At 47.3% G+C, this 21,739-nt stretch overlaps 2 protein-coding genes across 3 annotated transcripts; both read left to right on the top strand.

The window, feature by feature from the left end:
* Positions 1–6,108: 6,108 nt before the first annotated feature.
* Positions 6,109–7,620, top strand: HMX2 (H6 family homeobox 2). The gene is made up of 2 exons (XM_058810838.1): positions 6,109–6,388; positions 7,073–7,620. The coding sequence occupies exons 1-2, from the start codon at positions 6,109–6,111 to the stop codon at positions 7,618–7,620; spliced, it is 828 nt and encodes a 275-aa protein (XP_058666821.1).
* A 1,249-nt stretch (positions 7,621–8,869) lies between these two features.
* BUB3 (BUB3 mitotic checkpoint protein) lies at positions 8,870–21,339 on the top strand. 2 transcript variants are annotated; one of them, XM_058810653.1, is made up of 9 exons: positions 8,870–8,912; positions 9,093–9,209; positions 11,309–11,503; positions 12,007–12,076; positions 13,037–13,188; positions 16,225–16,383; positions 17,690–17,867; positions 18,788–19,004; positions 21,009–21,339. In XM_058810653.1, the coding sequence occupies exons 2-9, from the start codon at positions 9,201–9,203 to the stop codon at positions 21,016–21,018; spliced, it is 990 nt and encodes a 329-aa protein (XP_058666636.1). In that variant the 5' UTR covers positions 8,870–8,912; positions 9,093–9,200; the 3' UTR covers positions 21,019–21,339. The 2 variants fall into 2 exon arrangements, with proteins under 2 accessions (XP_058666636.1, XP_058666637.1); XM_058810654.1 differs by lacking the exon at positions 8,870–8,912 and having other exon boundaries at positions 9,007–9,209; positions 21,009–21,338.
* Positions 21,340–21,739: the final 400 nt, after the last annotated feature.

Genomic DNA, 21,739 nt, shown 5'->3' on the forward strand with positions numbered 1-21,739 from the left:
CTTTTCGTTTGGGATAAAAACCCTGGCAATGGGTCGTAAATGAAAAATAAACAGAATTTCGGGGTCAAAACGCGGTGCTGGCTGTGTCGCCTACAAACAGAGCGATGCCTTTGCTGTTTGCAGTACCAACTTTGGGACAAGTCGCTTGCAGCCCATTAAAAATATTGTTGTCATAGTAAATACGTCTTTCCATTTTACAGCGCGGCAGCACGATGTTATCAAACGGCAAGGAAAAAAAGCTCATTTATTTCTGGTCAGCGCTCAGAAAACGATTCCGGAGCCTCCTGGCCGTCTCCCAGCACAGGAAGGAGCCGATGGAAGCAGCGCGGCCCCGGTTCCGCGGCGCGGCCTTTGCGCGGGTGCGGGCAGCGGGCGGCGGCTCCGTCCCGGGACTGTCACGGGCATTTCCCGGGGGAACCGTGGTCTCGGTGGGGTTGATGGGGCTCGGCAGGATTTTTTAAAATCATTATTAAGGATGGAAAAAAAAAAAAAAAAAAAGAAAGAAAGAAAGAAACTAAGCATTCTCAGCAGATCCCAGCTTTTCTGCTTCCCGCTTGCACACGGCGGGATCGACAGCAGGCGGATGCTGTGAGAGCTGGCGGTGAAGCTGGGCCGTGGGCCGAGGCTCGGTGAGCCCGGTCCGCTGCCCCCCTCCCGCAGCCGGAGCTCCCCACAGCCCGGCCGGGAGGGACGGCTCGGAGCGGGACAGCAGGATGCTCCTTTCGCCCGCATCCGCAGCGAGCCCGGCCCGGCGCTCAGGCTTTTCTCGAGCCTTCAGGAGGTGTCCCCAAACTCCATCCTATCCCTCAAGGATCCAGCGAAACGCGAAGCGAAAGGTTCCGTTTCTCCCTTCGAGGAGAAGCGGCGAGGGCTCCGCCAGCCCCGGCGCTCCTCGCTGCGCTCCGGGCGGGGAGCGCCGACCTGGAGCGGGACAGGAGCGGGACAAGAGCGGGACAGACTGCCAAGGGAACCCCCACCCCCTCCTCCCGCACCTCTGGCCCCGCTTAAACTTTCTGGAGGTCCCGCATCACTCTGGGATGGAGTGAAAGCAATCGCTTTGAGCGGTGGAAGGAAAATCATCTTCACAGAAACAAAAACTCTCTGTCGGGGAGGTGGGGGCGATTCAAAGAAAGTTGCTTCGATCTTCTCGGCTGTTGGCAACTCCGCGACCACTCGTGTTTACTGCTGCAGCCGCGCTCGGCAAATCTCTGCCTTTGTTTGCAATTGGAGAGATAACGCGGTTCTTCTCGGCCACTGTTTTGAGCAGGGCTGAACAGAACTAGCTCGCCTGTTTGTGGTCGAAACACACATGTATTTCTTTTATTTGGTAGTAAATAGGGGGTTGCTGTGTATAGCAAACAGCGGGGGGAAAGATATAAACTTCCCGGCCACCAGATTTGGGGATTCAGAAGAGTTTTGCTTTGCGGAGGCTGCGGCAGGAGCGGTCCGGCCCCTCCAGCAGCCGCACGCTCCCGGCGACCCACGTTGGGAGGTTGGTATTTTTTATCCTAATTATTATTGATAAATTCTTTTTTTTTTTTTTTTTTTGTTTTAGCCGAATATTCTCAAATTTTCTGGTACAGGTCGGTGGGAAATGTTTGATTCTGCTGTCGGTGTCTGCAGGGCGGCAGAGGTGGGGACACGCGGAGCCGCTCCGAGGGAATAATCCCGCTTTAAAACAGTGGTGGAAAACCCTGTGGGTTTGGGTTTCAGGGTTTTTTTTTTCCCAAATATGCTGCAAGTGTCTCTGTAATAATCACTTTACTCTATCGACTTGGCATAGTGTGCTAACGGAATGAGAAGACCATTAAGAGCATTAACAGATTGGTACAGCATAATGCTTCAGTTCATATTGATCGTAAAACGTCTGTAAAATATTGTTTCAAATGAATCTATTGTTCCTGCGCTCTTTCGGCGGTGTTGATGACCTTGGTTTGTTCTCCCGCATCCAAATTATTCTCTCGCCGCTCCCATATGATTGGGGACCGGCCGGTGGGACCTGTCGCCGCCGTCCCCGCGGACCTTCACCTACCCGAAAGCGTGGTTTGAGGGGTCAGAATCACCTCAAAAATAAGGAAAAAATAGGAAAACTTATGTAGGAGGGAAGGGAGCGGTGCGAGCGCGCCCTGCGTGCGGGGAGCGGCTCGCCCGAGCCTCCCTCGCTCCGCTCCGCACCGATAAAACCTCTCCCGGGATCAGAGCCCCGGGAAGCCCCCAAAGCTGCCCAGCGGACACTTCTGAAGCTGTTTAGATGAATATCAAGTGAAGGGGACGCGGATCCTGCGGGCAGCCCCCAGGGGCGCGGGGGCACCGCGGGGAGCGCAGCCCGCGCCCGGGGCCTTGGTGGCTCTGCCGAGCTGCCCGTGCATATTTTAGCGCCCAAATCAGCCAATCCCCTCGATCGGAGCGATTTCAAACTCCGTGGAAGGGGGCTGGAAGGGGCCGTGGGGCGGCTGTCCCCCCGCGTGTCGCCCAGCGCAGCGCGGAGCGGCCCCGCCGGTCACTCGCGGGGAATGAAACCTCCGCTTCCCCCAGGTTTGGTCACCTGGTCTCGGCTCTCCTGAGCTCCGGTATTTTAAATAAATATAAAGAATCTCTTGCTCTCCTCAGCTCTATTCGCCTTCATGATAGAGTGGAACCATCAGATTTTCATCAAAGTTCTATTAAGTGAAACATAGGTTGCAGGGCACCCTCTGATTGAAACAGTTTAAATTTTAATTGTGTTTTTAATTTGACATATAGTTGCAGAAAGGAATGACACTACAACGCCAAGGGGCGGTCGATTTTCTTAATTTCTCCCAGAGGAATTGATGAGTCTATCAGGCCACTAGATTGGAAACACATTAAAGCTCTCTGGTTAGGTTGTTAATTGGAACTTGATGGATAGGGGGCCTTGGATAGGCTATGCTGATCCAATCTTCATGACTTTCTGTTTTCCAATAAATTACACGATTCATTTTCCAGCCACAGATTACATAAATTGTACACCTCTAGGGCTCTCTTTTTCAAATAGGGAGCCCTTTTCCCCAAAAGCCTATTGCGAGATGTCATTTGCACCAAAAAACGAGCAGCAGAGGCTCTTGAATGAAAATCGAAACATAATCAACGTTTATACTTAGAAAATTTATTGAGATCATTTTCTCTGGTATTTCCTTATTTTAAAGTTTGGACGCGCCATATATCATAATCCACACGTGTAAAGGGGACTGTGTTTAATATTTATCGAAGCTTGATTCCAAGATCAAACTTGTTTATGACTTCATCTGTCATTTCAGAGGGAACCTTCTCCCGATATTACGGCCGCTCAACAAGCCTATTTTCCGAGTGCTGCAAAAGCAGCGGAGATCAATTTTTATTAGGCTCCCTTTGAAAGCTTGCTCAGGGCCACTTTAATATCGAGCATTGTAATAATCTGGAGATCTAAACTTTAAGCGTTCGCTCTGTCTTTCAAAGTTTATCTTTGCCGCGCCGTTTGATCATCGCTGCCCCGACGGGACGGAGCTGCGGGTCGCCCCCTCGCAAAACCCTTCCCGCGGCCCGCAGCCCCTGGCCTGATGAATATTTGATCAGATGCTAATGAGAGCGCGGCTGGGCCGCTCCGAGCCGCCGTTCCTCCCTTCCCGACCGCGGCATCCCGCAGAACCCGCTTGGCTTCCCTCCCTCCCGAGCGGAGCGGCCGCTTCACAAGTTTGGCTTAAATACTCATTTCGGGGAAATTTTTACTCATTTTAGGGAAACTCTGGAGGTTTCCGAGCTGCCCGCAGCGCTTCTCCGTCCCGGCCCGCCCAGCATCCAAACTCGGGGCGTCCCCTCGGCCCGGCCGCCGCCACTCGCGCGGCTCCCACGGGCAGGACGCGCTCCGTGGGGAAGGGAGGGCAGTGCCAGGGCCGCGCTGTGCCAGGGCCGCGCTGTGCTGGTGGCATTCGAAGGCACGGAGCTGCCCATGGAGCTGGAGGCAGCGGTGCCACCGCAGTGTCACGTCGGGGGATGTCCCCTGTGTCGCCTTCCCTCGCTGCTCCGGGCCCGTCCCCGCGCAGGATCCGAGGGCTGGCAGCGCTCGGGGGCTCTCCCAGCTCGGGCAGGTCCCCCGGACGGCTTTTGGCCCCGGGAGGGCTGTGGGGTCTGCGTGCGGGGCCAGCCGGGGCGGCAGAGCGGGATGAAGGACGATTTCTTAAATTGTATTTCAGTGCGGGGTCTTTCCGGGTTAATGAGCTGACATCATGATTAAAGCTGACCATTTGTAATGTGTCGCGACCCTGTTGAAAAGCACTGAAAAGGTTAATGTGGTAAAACAGGACAGCACCTGCCCCTCAGAGGGAGAGGAGGAGCAGGAACACTTTTCCTAATCAATTAGTCCATTAATGAGTCTATCAAGTAGTTAAGTAGTTAAAGATTATGCCACTGGTCTGGGTAACAGTCGTCATCTCGCTATACCTAATTATATTATAAGTACTTTATTCAATATACCGGACATAATATGGTGACTCGGAGTTAATGAAAATGTCATTTTAAAACGTCTTGACATTTGTCTCTATTGATTTGTATATTTCCATCTCATTCTTTGCTTTCCTCTATTTGATTTTTCTTTTTCTTTTTTTTTTTTTTCTTTTAATTTTTGGAAGGGGGGAGGGATTATTTCTGTAGAGAGGGAATCAACAGCTGGAGCTCGCAGAGACCCCCGCCCCACCCTGCTCGGGCAACCCGGGGTTAAAAACCCGGTGCCACGGCCCTGCCAAGGGCAAGGCCATTGCACCTGGACACGGATGCGACCAAACCCAGCAGGATTTCCGAGCTGCAGCAGCGCTTCCCACTCGCTCCCCTCTGCGGGATCCTCCCCGGCCGGGGATGGCGGCGGGCTCGGGGGCAGCCCGACCCACGGACACGGGTGTCCGCAGGGAGGAGGGCCAGGGAGGGAGCGCATCCCTCCGGAGTGGCGGCAGCGGGGAAATGGAGGCGGAGAGGGCGGCAGGGTCTGCCCGGGACAGGGGTCGTGGGGCAATGCGGGGACCAGGCTGGTGTTTTCCACACCGGCCCCGTTACCGGGGCTCCTTCCTGAGCCTTCCCAGGGCGATGGGAGGGAGGGCCCAGCTCCCGGTGCCAGGCGGCCGTCGGGGCTCGGTCTCCACCCGGTACCTCCGGGGAAAGCGGCTCCAGGCCCCAACACCGCGGCCTGGGGAGCCTCTGGGGCTCCGTCTGCGCCAAGGAAGGTGCTGGGTCCCGGCGGGGTCCTTGCCCTCGGCCCCGCGTTCCCTTTGGGACAGATGGGACGCAGCAGCTGCCACCTGCGGGTGTCCCCTCCGAGGGCAGGAGCTGCGGTGGCTGTGATTTATTCCCAGCCCGAGGGGAAGAGCCCCTGAGTGCTGGCAAAGTTTATTTGGAAATGCAGCGGCACGTACCCTCCCTCCCTGCTCCCCACGGCTTCCAGGCCCGGGGATCCAAACGCGGGAGGCATTTCCTGGGACATTTGTCACCGGCTGCAGCACAGCAGCGCAAATCCCGGATTCTGGAAGGTTTCCCATCGCTGCCAAGCAGGCAACATACACCGTGACAGGTTTTTTCCCTCGTTTAATGAGGAGCAGGGTAAAGATGCCCGGATATGCACAAGGTGTTCATCCCGACACCCCCCGGGCGGCATGAGCCATTCAGCCCACGTCGCTGCCGCCCACTCGAGGCGGAGGGCAGGAGGGATGGCGGGCGGCCAGCATCCCTCCTCCGGGGCCGCGGGGTCAGCCTAGCCCCCGGGGACAGCGGCGAGTCCCCGCCGGGGGTTCCCCCCTTCAGCTCCAGTGCACCCCCCCGTGCCTCCCCATTCCCGGAGCCCGCGGCTTTCCAAACTTTCCGTGTCCGCCGCCGCCGTGATTGGCGCGGCGGAGGCCACCTCCATGCAAATGAAGCCCCGCCGCCCGGCGCCCGCAGATCAATAGGGACGCGGGGGAAGGAGCATGCATTCCGCCTGCCTCGGCGCGGGGAGAGCCGGCCGCCGCACGCCCCCAGCGCCCCCCGAAACTGCCCCCACCGACGGCTCCCCGCAGGCTGCCGGGGCACCCCCCGCCCGCGCAGCCCCTCTAAAGCGACGGCTTCCCTCCTCTGCTTTCTTATGAACCCAGGATGAGCAGCAAAGAAGAGCCGAGCAAGTGCTGTCCGGCGGCTGCTCCCATCTCCACTTTCACCATCCAGTCCATCCTGGGCAGCGGCAGCGCCGAGCCCCCCCGGGAAGCCGCAGACAGAGCGCCCGCCTGGCCCGCCCGCGCCCGGACCCTGTCCCTGTCCTCGGAGGACGAGGAGCCGGAGGAGAGCTGGAAGCACCGCGGCTGCTTCTGCCCCGAGGCTCAGGGCCCCGCCGAGGCGTGCCGCAAGCACCAGCCCCCCCTCAGCTTCACCTGTCTCGGTGAGTAGCGCACGGATGGGACGGGGCGGACGGGAAGGGCCGCGGGTCCGGCCCCCGCCGGGAAGAGGGAGGCGGGAGCACGCCGCACCGTCTCGGGGCACAGAGTGTTTGCGCCGTCCGTGGGGGAAGCGGGGAGGAAGGGATTCCAGGAAAAATTGGGTGTTTTTTAAAAAAAATCTTTTCCATCTCATCCGGCGTTGATTTCCCCGAGGGATGCGGCGCGATGGATAACGCTCGTTTTCTTAGATTCTGATTACAGCGCTCGGGCGCAGGGAAGAACGGTGCTTATTTATTTATAGTTTTTAGCATTATTTCTGAATAAACGGTCTGTGAAATGCCATGCTGTAAAGTAAAATTTGCCGGCTCGTGTCGGATAGGAAGATTGGTACTCAGCTCTTTTCACTGTGGCACGCACACCCACCTGTCCGTCCATCCATCCATCCATCCATCCATCCATCCATCCATCCATCCATCCATCCGTCCGTCCATCCATCGGGGGCACAGGGATACCCAGAAGGGGATCGCTTCCCCCTGTGTCGATTGTGTGTTCCCCCGGGGGCAGAGGCGGCGGGTGCCTGCCCGGGATCTCGCCCCGGTGCTTTTTCCCTGCGGGCCGGGGGTCTCGGCCGGCGGGGGTCCCGGTGCCGGCCGCCGTGCGACCCCCGCGCTGTCGCTCTGTTGCAGGCAGCGCCAAGGGGAGCGGAGCGGCGGCGGCGGGCAGCGGGGAGCGGGGGCCCTTCCTCTCGCCCCCCCAGCAGGACTGTAAGGACGAGAAGGAGAAGCCGCTGGGACCCTCCTCGCCGTCCTGCGGGGAGCGGCAGCGCGAAGGCGGGGACCGGCAGGCCGGCGCCGCCAAGAAGAAGACGCGCACGGTGTTCAGCCGCTCGCAGGTCTATCAGCTGGAGTCCACCTTCGACATGAAGCGCTACCTGAGCAGCTCGGAGCGGGCCTGCCTGGCCTCCAGCCTGCAGCTCACCGAGACCCAGGTGAAGACGTGGTTCCAGAACCGCAGGAACAAGTGGAAACGGCAGCTCTCGGCCGAGCTGGAGGCGGCCAACATGGCCCACGCCTCGGCGCAGACTCTGGTGGGGATGCCGCTGGTGTTCAGAGACAATTCCCTCCTGCGAGTGCCGGTGCCCCGGTCCATCGCCTTCCCCGCTCCTCTCTACTACCCCGGCAGCAACCTCTCGGCCTTACCGCTCTACAACCTCTACAACAAGATCGACTACTGAGCCCCGCGCCCCCCGCCCCGTCGGGACCCGCACCGGGAGCGGGGCCGGGGCTCCGTGAGGGGCTCTCGGGCCGCCCCCATGGAGGGGACACAGCCCCGAAACTGATGGGAGGGACGGGCAAACGGAGAGCCCGGGGCGCCGGGGGCACCCCCGCTCTCCCCTCCTGCCATCCTGTCGCTTGAAAAGAAAAAAAAAATTAATTAAAAAAAGCGTTATTTCAGATCTGTAAATATTTTTAAAGAAAGTAAGAAAGAAAAAAAAATTAAAGCGTTTTAAGCCTCGTTTATAAATTTGCCACCTCGGTCGCGTGTTCCCGAGGGGGACCGGGGGTGTCCTGAAGCCGGGCCGGGAATGGCCCGGGAGATGCACGGGAGAGCCAAAACGACTCGTAACGCCGAGAGTTTGTTTTGACGGAATTTTTGCTCCTTATCTCGTTTCCTGCAGGGAATCCCAGCCGGGCCCGACCGTCCGCCCGCACCGGGGGCTCGCTGCTCTTCTCCCGGCTGGGAGATGAGGGGCAATTCCCGAAAAGTTTCGTTAAACGGGGACTTTTTTTTCCTGTTTTTTGAGTGTTTCAGTGGAAGCCGCGGTGATGGGCTTGGTGCTACCGGGGCTGGTCCCTGCTCTACGCGGGCCGGGCTCGCACTGGGCATCCTCGACGGCTCCGCACGGGACACGGCCTCGGTGGGTCACCCCAGACCCGTAAATCCCGCGGATAGGGGCGATTAAACTGCGGCCACCGGCTCCGTGCCGAGCGCCGGGGCTGTAACAGCGACAGCAACGAGGACAGCGAAAAACAAACGCCCGAAAACCAGAGAAATTAAATATCCGAAGGGATAAATAAGGCGTTTTTCCGTGCGGGGAAGGAGAACGCTCTCCCCGCGCTCCACAGCCGGTGTTTGAGCCGCAGCCCCGGGGTAGCGGCAGCCGGGCCGGGGAACACAGCCCCGCTCTGTCGCTCCGCCTTTCGGACTCTATTTTTAGGGGTAATAACTCGTATTTCGGGTTTTATCCCTTCGCATCGCTGCAGCCCAGCAGCAGCCTCTCTTTCCGAGCTGTTTCCCCGGGGGTATCTCCTGGGCCCCTCCGTTATCAGCCGGGCCGGGACGGGGAGAAGGCAGCGCTCCCCTCACGGTGCCACTGCCCTGGCAACGGCGAACTACAGCTCCCGGCATGCCCCGCGGCGGGCTCGCGGCGCACGTCGGGCACGCAGCGCCACGCGCGTTCGAACCGGCCAATCGCGGGGGGCGGGCGGCAGTGCGCGCGCGCGGGCGGCGGCGGTGGCGGCTGAGGTGAGGCCGGGGCCGGGGCCGGGAATTCGGGACCGGGGGTTCGGATTGAGGGTTTGGGGTCGGGGATCCGGGACCCTGGGCACAGCCGAACCCTCCCTCCCGGCCGCGTGTTCGTTCCCGGTGCGGCGCCCTCCGTGCCTGGCTGCCAGGCCTTTCCCTCACTCTCTTCCTTCCCCGCAGCGTTTTCCTCACCCCGGTGCTCCTCACAGGGACCGAGGCCTCGGCCTGCCCGGACTCTGAAAGCTTTTCCTTGGCGGCCCGTGGAGCAGCGGGAGGAGCTCGTTCAGCATGAAAACGGTACTTTTGAGTTTCGTGTTTTGTGAATAAAAGCGCGGGAGGGGATTCCCGAGGCTCTCAGCGGAGCGTTCTGCTTTGTTCCGTCTCCTCCGTCCACCTGGGTGACACCTGTGCCAAGAGGAGCTATAAAAGCACAGGTTTCTTGCTTGCTCACTATAAATTTTTTTTTCCCATTTTTTTTTTTTTTTTTGCCAAACTGAACCCCGTGGTTAACTCAGAATCGCCATTTTAGCAGCATGTGCTTTCTCTGTAATATTTAAAAGTTTTTTTTCCTCAACATTTCACCAGGACTTTATTGTTTGACATGGGCACAGCGCTGTGGTTTGGAATCCTGGTTGTGTTTTTATGAAAGTGTGGGTCTTATATTTTTTTTTTTTTTTACCATGTATAAGAGGCAGGATATACTTAAATTCTGATATTATGAACATTGTTAAAAATATCTTTGGGACATCCTTCCAGGTTTCATGTGTGAGTAGCTTTGCCTCCTGGAGTTGCTTTTGGGCTGGTTAGTAATTTGTACCAGGCCTCAAATAATACAGTAACTTGTACCTCAAATCTCATGTTTTGTTATTTGAGCTTTCTGGCACAGTAATAAGCTTGTCCAACTTAATTGCCTCAGTTGTTCTGAATTCCTTTAGGTTTTGTGTCTCTGGACCTGCATCTGAAACACCCTCAGCAGGTGCTGCTGAATTCCAAGTAACATTCCCATGGAAAGATGTGTGGCACAACCTCAAGCCTCTCTTTCCCCAAGTGTTCCCAAAGCAGGGCTGAAAAAGGGGCTGAGAAAGAAGCTTCTCTATTATTAAAAGGGTTTTTTCCCCTTAACTTCATGTTTCAGTAGCAGAAATAGCACTTTATGTTGACACAGTGGTTGGTTTTTGTGTTTTTTGAAGGGTGTCTTAGCAAAGCTCCCACTCAGGAAATCTCTCCAGTGCAGGAAAGTTTGTTCCTCACTTTATTACACAACCTGATGTTGTTTAGCTGCTGACAAGCACTGACCTGGAACCACTGTGCCCTAAATTTGTACCTTGCCCTATCTGTTTCTTATCTCCCGATTTATTCTCAGAGATGATTTATTCCTGATTTATTCTCTTACCTTGGCAGTTGTGCATACAAATTCTGTAACAGAGTTACAGAAAATCTGAGCTAGTTCACTGCTCTGCCCCTTTAGCAGAAGGTAAATGTGCTGTGGAGGCCTTGAGAAACCTTGAGAAGAGGCTGTGGTTGTTTTGGTGGTTGTTTTGTGGATGTGTAACCAGCACTTTCTTCTTTCAGAGTGTTTGTAAGGCCTGAGCTCTTTTCCTGGTGAAATTTGCAGTTCATAACTTCTGCTGTCCTTGGAAGTTTTCAACAAACTGGTCCTGGATTGGGAGTGCTGCATTTACCTCTTGATTGAATTGTTGATGTTTTTCCTGGTCACATCCCTGTTCTGTGGTCACTCCACATTTCAGAACTTCTCAAAACAAAACTTTCCTTTCTTTACCTGCTCTTTGGATTCTAAGAGAGGGGGAAAAATAATCTTAAAGCTTTTTGTTGCACATATTTCACAGCATCTTGGAAGCCTAAAGGTCTGAAAGTTGCACAGTGCCCAGAGCTACATAAAAGATGATCCAGTTGAAATTCTTGGGAGTGTGTGACAGTCACACCAATCCAGGAGCAAACCAACACTTTTTGGAGTTTTCAAATCCCAATTCCTTTCTCATAATACATATTTTTAAAAGTGACTTCTTGATGTTCACAGTAACTTATAAATACTTCAAAAATCACAGCCACACACTCAGCAGACTGAGGGAAATACTTTTGTAAGTAACAATAGCTCAGCTTATAGGTTATAATAATGATCATAATATTTTTGTGTTGTTTATACATGTTGCATTTGATATTTAAAAGCTCTCTGTAGAGAAAAGCACTTCTTGAGGTTTTGGACAGGGATTGGCATCTTGAATTTTAGAGTTTGGAGACATTTGGGTGTTCTGAACCTGTTCTGTGTAAAATCCAGTGAAGTTTTAAGCTGCCTTTCAGAGGGCTCAGTCTTGTTCCCTTGCTAGGCCTGTGTTCTTGCAGTCACTAAAATTGCATCTGTGCCTTATTGTCTGCAGATGACAGGATCGAACGAGTTCAAGCTCAACCAAACTCCAGATGATGGGATTTCATCAGTGAAGTTTAGTCCAAACACTTCTCAGTTTCTGCTGGTTTCATCCTGGGACACGACTGTGCGGCTCTATGATGTCCCTGCCAACACCATGAGACTCAAATATCAGCATTCAGGAGCTGTCCTGGACTGTGCTTTTTATGTAAGTGTGGAGGGCTTTTTAAATTATTATTTTACAAAATATGAGCAATTGTCAGTCCCTGAAATTAAAGAGAGGCCTACCAGTGATTTTTTTTCACTGAATGTTTTGTCATGTGGCTGCTGCTGTGCTGTGGATCAACACTCAGGTTCTCAAATGGTGTCTCCCTTCTAAATCAGTTTTAGCATTATCCTGCACCTAGATGGGACTTAGGTTGTCAGTCATTTAAAATATGAAGAAATGGAAATTATTTGGTCCAGCCTGAATCTGCCTTTTAAAAATTTATTTTTGTTTTACTTCTAAACTAAAAAATTCATATTGCTCAAAGCACTTAAACATTTTGTAAAGCTTCTGTCTGTTTAAATCTGTTTACACCAGACTTTAACATTTGTGTCTGAATTCCTGTCTTCCCAAAACTCCTGAAAGCACATCCTGTGTTATGAGTTCAGGATGCTGGATGCAGAGCAGCCATGGAAACTTAATAAAGTAAATTTTATGTTTTATAGGATCCTACCCATGCCTGGAGTGGGGGGCTGGATCAGCAACTGAAAATGCACGACTTAAACACGGACCAAGGTGAGCAGATTGAACTCTGAGTGCTGTCAGCAGCTGGGCTGAGCTTCAGGTTTGTGTACTTACATGCACAGAGCATTCTTCATTCAGGCTCTATAGCTGGGGGATATTGAAGTATCTGCAGAATAACCAGTGACCCTAATAAGGACCACCTAAAACCTGGAAGAATTTGGCATTGCCAGAAGGTTTGGTGGCTGCTTGCAGGGTGCATTGAATTGGTTTTCTGATGATAATCCTGCCCTGCCACAGGCTGCAGTGGCTCAGTTAGGGAGCCAAGCTGAACTAAAGCTGAACATTTTGTTTTTCAGAGATTTGTAGTTTGGATGTATTTAGAATGATCTTTTATGGCAGAGGATATATGGAGCTTTTGATTTGTCAGTCATGGCCTTGTGCTACAGATTTTTTCTAAGAAAACATTGCTTGAAATTAACAGTTCCAGTGCCTTGTTGGTGCAGAATATGGAACTGGTTTGTCTCAACTTTTTGTGTGTTTTTAGAGTGTTAAAGAGAAAAGCAAATTTCAGCCAGTCACCAGCACCTGCCAATAGCCAGGGCTTGGCAAATCAGTGTGTGCAGTAATGGTACCAAAAAGCTCAAATAATTCTGCCATAGCTGACTTCCTACAAGTATTTTAATATTTTCATTAAGGTTCTCATTGCTTTCTCTTGTCATATTATTGATGCACACAAGCTTAAGTTGCTTTCTGTGTTAGTGTGTTTGTCAGTGTGATACCAGTGGGTGCTTTATACCTTTAAAGATCTCTCAGTGACTGCCTGAAATTCTTTAATCCTAAGCTCAAGCTCATAAATTTAAATGTAACAGTGCTGATCTTTGCAAAAGTTATGCTTCTGAAGGCTGAACTATCCTTACAGGGACTTCTGGCATAGAAATGCACCTGTAGAGTGTCAGAAAATGCTTTGTGCTGCAGTGGTGTTCTTTTGCAAAATTTTGTGTTTTCTTACAGAAAACCTTGTTGGTGCCCACGATGCTCCTATCAGGTGTGTGGAGTATTGCCCAGAAGTGAATGTCATGGTGACTGGCAGCTGGGACCAAACTGTCAAACTCTGGGATCCCAGAACTCCCTGCAATGCAGGAACCTTCTCCCAGCCTGAAAAGGTGAGTGGAGCACCCCAGGTGCTAAATAATGGGATAATAATTCATCCTGGGACTGGAACACCACAAGGACACTGCCTTGGGCTGAAGTTGTGAAGCTGTGAGCTGAATTTGTGAAGTTATATTTCATGTTTTTTAAACTGGGTGGAAGTGTAGCATTTTACATGACTGGTATTCAGAATGTATTGCTATTTTTGGTGAGCCCTTTGAGCTTTCCTCAGTGTTCCTCCATTCTTGGTGCTTGTGCTGGACCACTTCCTTTAAATTTCAAATAAATTTGAAGGAAAGCCAAGCATCTTGGTTTAATTGTAAAATGCACATTTTATTTCCTTAAATGTTAAGATTTAGGTACATCAGACCCTGGCAGTCCTAAGGTCTGATTGTTTTGGAGTATGCACAGAGAAATATCTATGTAGGAGATCTTTTTTGTTGCCTGAAATAATATTTTTGGTTTTTACTTGTGTTCAAAAAATTGAACAGAATTGCTTGGTTTGTGATTTGCCTGTTTTGTATTAATGCCTAGTAAATTGGGATATTCTCCTGAAGCTGAAATCCTCTGTGCTAATGGGAGACTCAGAGAAATAAGATAAAATGGGATGATGTTTTCAGCTTTTTTCTAATGGCCACATGATGTGTTAACTTCTCATGCTGCTTACAGAAAAAACAGGAATTTCTGTTAATTCTTTTTTCTGCAGAGACCCCTAAACACAGGCTGGCTTGCTGGATAATTTTACATATGAATTTTTTTTTTTGCCTGTACCTTTTAAAAATTTCATTTAGCTCTGTGACATCCTATTGTCAAGTCCTAATTATGAGCCATCATTACCTTCCCTTTGCCCCTAAATAGCTCTTACTTTTGTTCCAGCAGAGCTGGATCTACTCCTGGCCAGACCTTTGTGCAGAATAAAGTAATTGCATTATTTCTAGTTTTGATTTATAGATGTATGTAGCATGTAAAGAACTGTGATAAATTGCTGACAGAATACCATGTAATGGACAGGCACAGTGAATCAAGCTGCTCATTGGTTCAGCAAGGTTCATTATGTCATTTTTTTAATGCTGCCTTTGATGAATGTGTACACCTACTCCACTGCATGACAACGGTTTCATTTGATTTATGGCTGTGTGCTGGAGAAAGAACACTCAGTGTACAGGTGTGACATCAGTTTGTGAAGAAGATTTAAGATATTTGATGTTCTTTATGCCTTTGTTTCCCTATATGTACACAAACATATTTTATATAGTTTTTATGAATATTTCTGGACTGATTTTTACATCAATAACAAAAAACTGTCTTGTTAAAATGTGTAACTACTGTTGGCTCCAAGTTTTCTTACCCTTTTTAGGAGTAATTGGGATCATCAGATATTTTGGACAACTGCTATGTGAATATTTAAGACTTTTCCCATCTTAAAATCTCAGTCTTAACAGTTCTATAATCACATTTTAGAGAAGAAATCATGCTGGGTGGATGAGGATTGGTTAAAGAAAGCTTTTTTTATCTTTATGTATACATACACACCTGTCTGCTTAGCTTTTTATTAGAAATTAACTTTTTCAAAATGTATTTGTAGCAAATGAGGAGAAAATTTGTTGAGTGTGATGTTTCAGTGCAGTCTTAGCAGAACCAAGCAGCTTTGGGCTTCATCAGAGAACCACAAAGTGAAACTAAATAAAATCATCCAAGCACGTGCCAAAAGCAAGCTGATTCCCTCTGGCAGGACAGCAGATCTCTTACACTTTTAATTCCTGATCTGAGGAGTACCCAGGGTCTGTTTCCTGTGTGTTTGGCTGCATTTGATCACTGGGAAAGGCTCATTCTTGTTTGCTCTTGTAAAGCAGCTGTTGGTAGCTGGATTCCATCTGCTTATGTATCAACACCTTGGAATTCATTCTATGGCTTTTTTGGACTAAACCTCTTCCCTTTTTCTTGTATTTTTGTTTTGCTGGTTTTTTTTTTTTTACACATTACAGATGAACTGCACCCCAAGCAATAGCTGGAAACAACAATTCATGCACTAAATATTTTCATATGAAATCTGATAAGCCAAAATTTCCCACTGAGCCAAGTTTTGGGGTAGAGTTAACATTCCAAGCCATTATCTTATTTTTTTAATATGTCAAGCATATTGCTCTCTTCAAATTCACTTCATTTTATTAAAGTAAACAAAGTAATGTTAATGATCTCTTGGCAATTTATTTTATTAAGCTCATCTCAAAATATTCAGTTTATAAAGAAAAATACTTGGTTACCAGGTGGAGGAAAACAGAGAAGAAAATGTGTGATGTGGTTTTGTAGGACTAAACTGCAGGATCATGAACTGACAGTGGGAATGCAAAACCAAGCCAAAATTAGTTCCAATATCCATCACTTCCCCTCCTGTTCCTTTGTATGGGTTTTTCTTTTGCCATTAATTTTGGTAAATTTAATGCCTGAGCTTTTGAATGCTGTATCAGGATGTTCTCACTAACCAGCTGCACATTCCTGCTGCTTGTCCCAAATTTGGGTTCTGAATGAAAGCTGAAGGGAATTCTTTGCTGAGCATTCCATGGGAGATGTCACCAGTGGTGTCAGTGCTCATTGCTGACAGGTTATTCTGTCCAAAGAGCAGGGGGGTTTCCAGGCTGATATCAGTGTTAAATACTGTAAATATTCTTTGTTTGATTTTTGGGCTGTGCTCAAATCACCAGGTCAGTAATCCTGTTTTAAAGGAGCCAGTGACACTCTCCCATTTTTTACCAGGAAAAAAAGTGAATTCAAAACTTCTTGTATATATAGATCAGCTTAAATATAGTTAACAAAATCACAAATGTTTTTACCACACCTGAGTTTTCTCAATATATAATTACATTAACATACATGTTCTTGTCCCAAATTTGGGTTCTAAATGAAAGCTGAAGGGAATTTTTTGCTGAGCATTCCATGGGAGATGTCACCAGTGGTGTCAGTGCTCATTGCTGACAGCTTATTCTGTCCAAAGAGCAGGGGGGTTCCCAGGCTGATATCAGTGTTAAATACTGTAAATATTCTTTTGGAAGGTCTACACCCTCTCTGTGTCTGGGGACAGGCTGATTGTGGGGACAGCAGGCCGGAGGGTGCTGGTGTGGGATTTGAGGAACATGGGATACGTTCAGCAGCGAAGGGAATCCAGCCTGAAGTACCAGACCCGCTGCATCAGAGCATTCCCCAACAAACAGGTATGGCAGCAGTGGCAGCACTCACATTTCTGCTCAATATTCTTCAGGAAAATGGGGGTTTATTTTCAAGTTCATTTTTCTATGGGGGTGTGTTTTGTAATCAAACTTTGGGAGGGGGGAGGCTTCCCGGGGAACATTAATTCTTTTAACGCAGCTTAGCAATGTTTGCCAGTGATTTACCAGCATATTATGTTGTTGTTTTGTTCCTCAAGATTTGTCTTCTTTTTAGAAATAACCTGTTTAATGAATCACAATGCTGACATGTGATTAAAAAAAAAATCCTTCCCCTCCCCAGTTACAGTAGAAGAGAGAAAGCCAGAATTGGTGGTTCCTAAGCACCTTTTATGCATTGTAACCCTGGGTTTTTGAACAGTCTGTGAACAGAGGCAGGATTAAAACTGCATAAATGTCATTTATATATTTTTCTTTTTTTCTTCTCTGAGTTCTGTGGCATGCACTGCAGAGCCCTGGATCCATTATCCAGGGGGAATTGTGCAATTCAGGTGCTCCTGCAGCTGTTCTGTGCGAGTTAACGTGGTGTGTCTGTGGTATTTCTTTTTTCAAGGAAAGCAAGAAGATTGGCTTTCTCTGCCAAACTAATTTGTAGGGGAATTTTCCCTTGTACAGAGTGATAGTACAGGAATTGCAAGACCTAGTTACTTGTTCTTGAACTGGCATGAATGCTTTGTCCATTTTCAGTTCTAGTTATAGTAAAACAAGCTGATCTTCCAGATTGTATTGTATGATGGATTTTAAAGAGCCCTGTTATAGCTAGATATCATTGCAATCCTATTTCTGAAAAGATCTATTATGGACTTAACTCAAAAGTGATAATAAAAGCATCTCAGGTTGCTCCAAGTCAGGACTGTAATTAACTGGATAAGTGAACACAACTTGTAATCAAGTTTCACTGAAAATACTATTTCAGCTTGAGTGTTTAGTTGTTAGTATAAAGCTCTGAACTAATTTTAATGTAATGTAATTCTGGAACTAAATCGTCCTGTGTGTATCTCTCATATTTCAGATATTTAGGCCTTGGGGGATAGGTGAGCAAATGCAAGGTGTTCTTATCTCTTGAAATTTTTTTCCCCAAAGACAAGCTTGTTTTTCAACCTGCAGAAGTAATTACAAGTCTCATTGTCAGCTTTAAACTACAATGCAATGAGAATCTCTCTTAGAAAGCTTTTTTCCAAGCCTTACCACTTTCCTAGAACTAGGCTATGAAATAAAATTGTGTTGCAGTCTTTTCTCCAGTTGTAAACTTCTAAAACATGTAGCTCCAATTTTTTTTCTTTTTTCCTTTTAGGGTTATGTTTTAAGCTCTATTGAAGGTCGTGTAGCTGTGGAATATTTGGATCCAAGCCCAGAAATCCAGAAGAAGAAATATGCATTCAAATGTCACCGTTTGAAGGAGAATAACATCGAGCAGATTTATCCAGTGAATGCCATTTCTTTCCATAATGTCCACAACACGTTTGCTACAGGTAAATACTCAATTAATTGTAACACTTGCCCCAGTTCCTTTAGTTTTGCTCTAAACAGATCAGCCTTTACTTCATATGCCCTGACTTTTTAAGCATCTAAATTGTATTCATGCTATAAGCAAGGTTTTAAAATTATTTGATGCAGTGAGAGTTCTTAACTCTTAATATTTTTTCCCCAAACACAAGCTTGTATTTGGACCTGTGGGTGTGGTGGTGTTTGCAGGAGTCCCAGGATGAGAGAAGAGATGAAAATCTTGACTCCATATTTCAGAAGGCTGATTTATTATTTTATGATATATATTATATTAAAAGAAAATGATATATTAAAACTATACTAAAAGAATAGAAGAAATAATTTCATCAGAAGGCTGGCACGGAATAGAAAAGAATGGAATGGAATCTTGTGACTGCTCACAGCCTCGACACAGGTGGCTGTCATTGGTCATCAAGTAAAAACAGTTTCACATGCTGGGTAAACAATTCTCCAAATCACATTCCAAAACAGCAAAACATGGAGAAGCTGAAGCTTCTCAGGGGAAAAGATCCTAATGAAAGGATTTTTCATAAAATATGTCTGTGCCATGCAGATGTAATTACAATTCTCACTGTCTGCTTCAGGTGTAATCACAAGTCTCACTGTCAGCTTAAAACTACGATGCAGTGAGAATCTCTCTTAGGAAATGTTTTTCTGCCTTACCACCGCCTTAGAATTTAGAGTGCTGTGAGATAAAACTGTATTGCAGTCTTTTCTGCAGTTAACTGCTTTAACAGGGAGTTTGGGAAATGCTCATTGTCAGGAAAAACACAGGCTTGATTCATTCGGTACAGAGCACAAAGTCATTACGAGTAGTTGCCTTTTTTTCTCTTCAGTTTTATTCTTTCCCTCAATTACAACTTCTCTTTGGAACCCTGCCTCACAGGCGGCTCCGACGGCTTTGTGAACATCTGGGACCCCTTCAACAAGAAGAGGCTGTGCCAGTTCCACCGCTACCCCACGAGCATCGCCTCGCTGGCCTTCAGCAACGACGGCACCACGCTGGCCATCGCCTCCTCCTACATGTACGAGATGGACGACATCGAGCACCCCGAGGACGGCATCTACATCCGCCAGGTCACCGACGCCGAGACAAAGCCCAAGTGAGTGCCTGCTTCACCTGCACTTGAGGCTCTCCCAGCCTCCAGCCCAAGAGTTATTAATTTTCCTAAATTCATGAATAGTATTATTGATGGTAGGAGATAGCGCAGCTTGACAGTAGGGCTGGGTTTGATGTTATCTCCTTCGCCCAAGCTTTCAATATCCGTAGGTTGATAGACGGCTGATGGATAAAATTGTGCCCGGTTGTTTGGTGGGAGAAGAATGTCAAACTCTTATCCTCTTTCAATAGGTGCTATTATATGAAGCTGTAGAGTTATTGCGAGCTCATTGCTTCAGGAATTGAGTGAAGAATTCAAGAATAATTTATTGGAGTAAATGTTACCGTGTTTGGATATTTAAAACTTGGAATGAATGCAATCTGTCATGCTGAGTATGCACCCAGCTGTCAGAGTGAGCAGTGAATTTAGATTCTGTTCTAGGAGGGTTGTGTGAAATCAAGGGAAAGCTCTCTCAGTTCCTGTGTGTTGGAGTTTGCTGCAGCCCTTTGATAGCACACTTCTCTGTCGTTGTTGCTGTCAAAACGAGGCAAGCTGATTGATGGAGGTAAAAATTCCTGTTCAGCTTGCTTTGACATCAATGTTACATAAAAAAATTGCCATCCCACTGCAGAATTGTGCTGCTCTTAATGATGGAGGCACAGGAGCAGTTGGCTTTATTTTCAAATTCACGTGCCTTATCACTGCTAGGGTTTTGCTCTTCTAGTACTCAGTCTGTCTTACACCTTATCAGGTTGTCTCCATTATTAAAAGTGGCTGTGAAAACAGATTCATAAATGATCAAATTTCTTGGGTTTAAAACCTCAAGATCTTTCCCTCCACTCCCTTAAATGACTTGTCTGTTGCTTTGTAGCAGCAGTTTCATACCTAAAATGATAGGGTATTTATTACTGTATAACTTCCACATCTCTCACTTGGAGATGCTTGTTTTAAAGTAATTTTGATACTCCTAGAAAAGTAAAGCCAGAACTATTTTAGTATTTATTTCTGGGAGTTCCTCAAGTGGAAATATCCAAATATGATAATTAATTTTTTTAAAATCAAATTTTACTTGTTACATACATTTATGGGTTGGTTTGTTTTGTTGTGTTTTTCAAAGTTGATAAAAGAATACTTGCTGCTGTTGGTTTTCTAATAGTAAGAACTACTTTCAGGGTTTTTTCTTTATTCATTGCTAGTTAGAGTTGCTAATTCTGTAGCTGCTTCATTCTGCTGTACAAGGAGGTTAATCTACAATTAAACAATATTTCCTCTTGGCCCTCCATTATTTTCTGAAACAGATGGTTCATCATTTCCTGGGCTGTTAAACACAGCAAGGTTAAGGTTAGACTCTTGGGAATCAGCTAGTTTGGAATCTTATTAGGCTGTAGAAGGAAAACTAATAAGAATACTCCTTAATATCATTTTGTGACTGTAAACAATTATTTATTAGCAAACAATTGATCCCAGAAGGGCAAATTGTTTGAGTCAGTAATGAGCTGAGAAAAGACAGAGCATATCTGTGGATTTGGAAAATAATTGTAACGTAATTGCAATGCATTTAGACAGGCATCTTTTTGGACCTGTTTCTATCTTTAAATGAATTTCTGCAAACATTAACGAGGTTTATATGCTTTTCTGACATTTACAAGTTGCTTGTGCCAACCTTAGGGCACTAAGAATGATGGGTATATTTTAGTGGTTCAGTAGTGTGAGTCATCTCTGGTTTATTCTAAAAATAAGTTACTTAGGGCAGAAGACTAATGGCAGTTTCATAGGGATCTCTTTGCATGTTAATTTGAGTCACAGTGTTTCTGCACAATGCATTCTTAGTGCATCAAGATGGTGCCATATTATATAAAGATCACTTTTTTCATCATTAAACTCTCATATTCTGTGTTTTGTACAAGTCAAAGCTGACTTTCTGCTTTCCTAGGATGGTGAATATTCTACCTGCTAATGATTGCTCTAAATATTCTTCCTAAAATGGAGTTTGTTTATTTATTGTAGGTCCACTTAGACTACTGCTGCTGCTCCTTGTCTACAAGAAATGCTCACCTGCTCCTAACAAGGCTCCACTAAAACAAGTGAACAATCTTTGTACTCCTCTTGTTTTTAAGAAATGTTTGTTTGTTTGTTTGTTTGTTTATTGTAGTTTGTCTAAATCTGTCATTCCTTACCTGCTTAAAATGTTAGTGAAACTATTTTCTTTATCTGCTGTCTGGAGCTGAATTATTTCAATCCTGTAGATAACCTTTTAAAAATTTAGATATTTTGTAGTATCTGATTATGAAAACTTCCACTGCTTTCTTATTTGTTCAATAAATATCTATAGATTTTTTGAAAATAAATACTTTGTGTAGCAGCCTTTACTGATTTTGACACAAATGTTGAGACCAAACCCTTAAATTGTAGGAGTTATTGAGTTCTAGATCTTCCTGATGGAAAAATTTCTGAATCTTTAATCTTTTTCCAGTGAGATGAACCAGGAAATAAAAAGTTGGTTTTTTTTGTTTTGTTTGAGTATTACCACTAAAAGCTGTCTCACTTAACTCTGCAGTGCAGACTCACACTGCTCTCCTGGTAATTTGTATCAGATGTTACTACTTAAATATTAATTTTACAGTGAATAGTAAGGAGGGACAGAAAAGCTGAGGCTTGAGGAAGGTGATTCAGCTGTGGGTATTTTGGATTGGAGATTGGATTCATTCTTTGCTTCCAACTTCTTCTCTTCTATCAGT

Source organism: Ammospiza caudacuta, chromosome 9 (genome assembly GCF_027887145.1).
Source record: "Ammospiza caudacuta isolate bAmmCau1 chromosome 9, bAmmCau1.pri, whole genome shotgun sequence".
Taxonomy (NCBI): Eukaryota; Metazoa; Chordata; class Aves; order Passeriformes; family Passerellidae; genus Ammospiza; species Ammospiza caudacuta.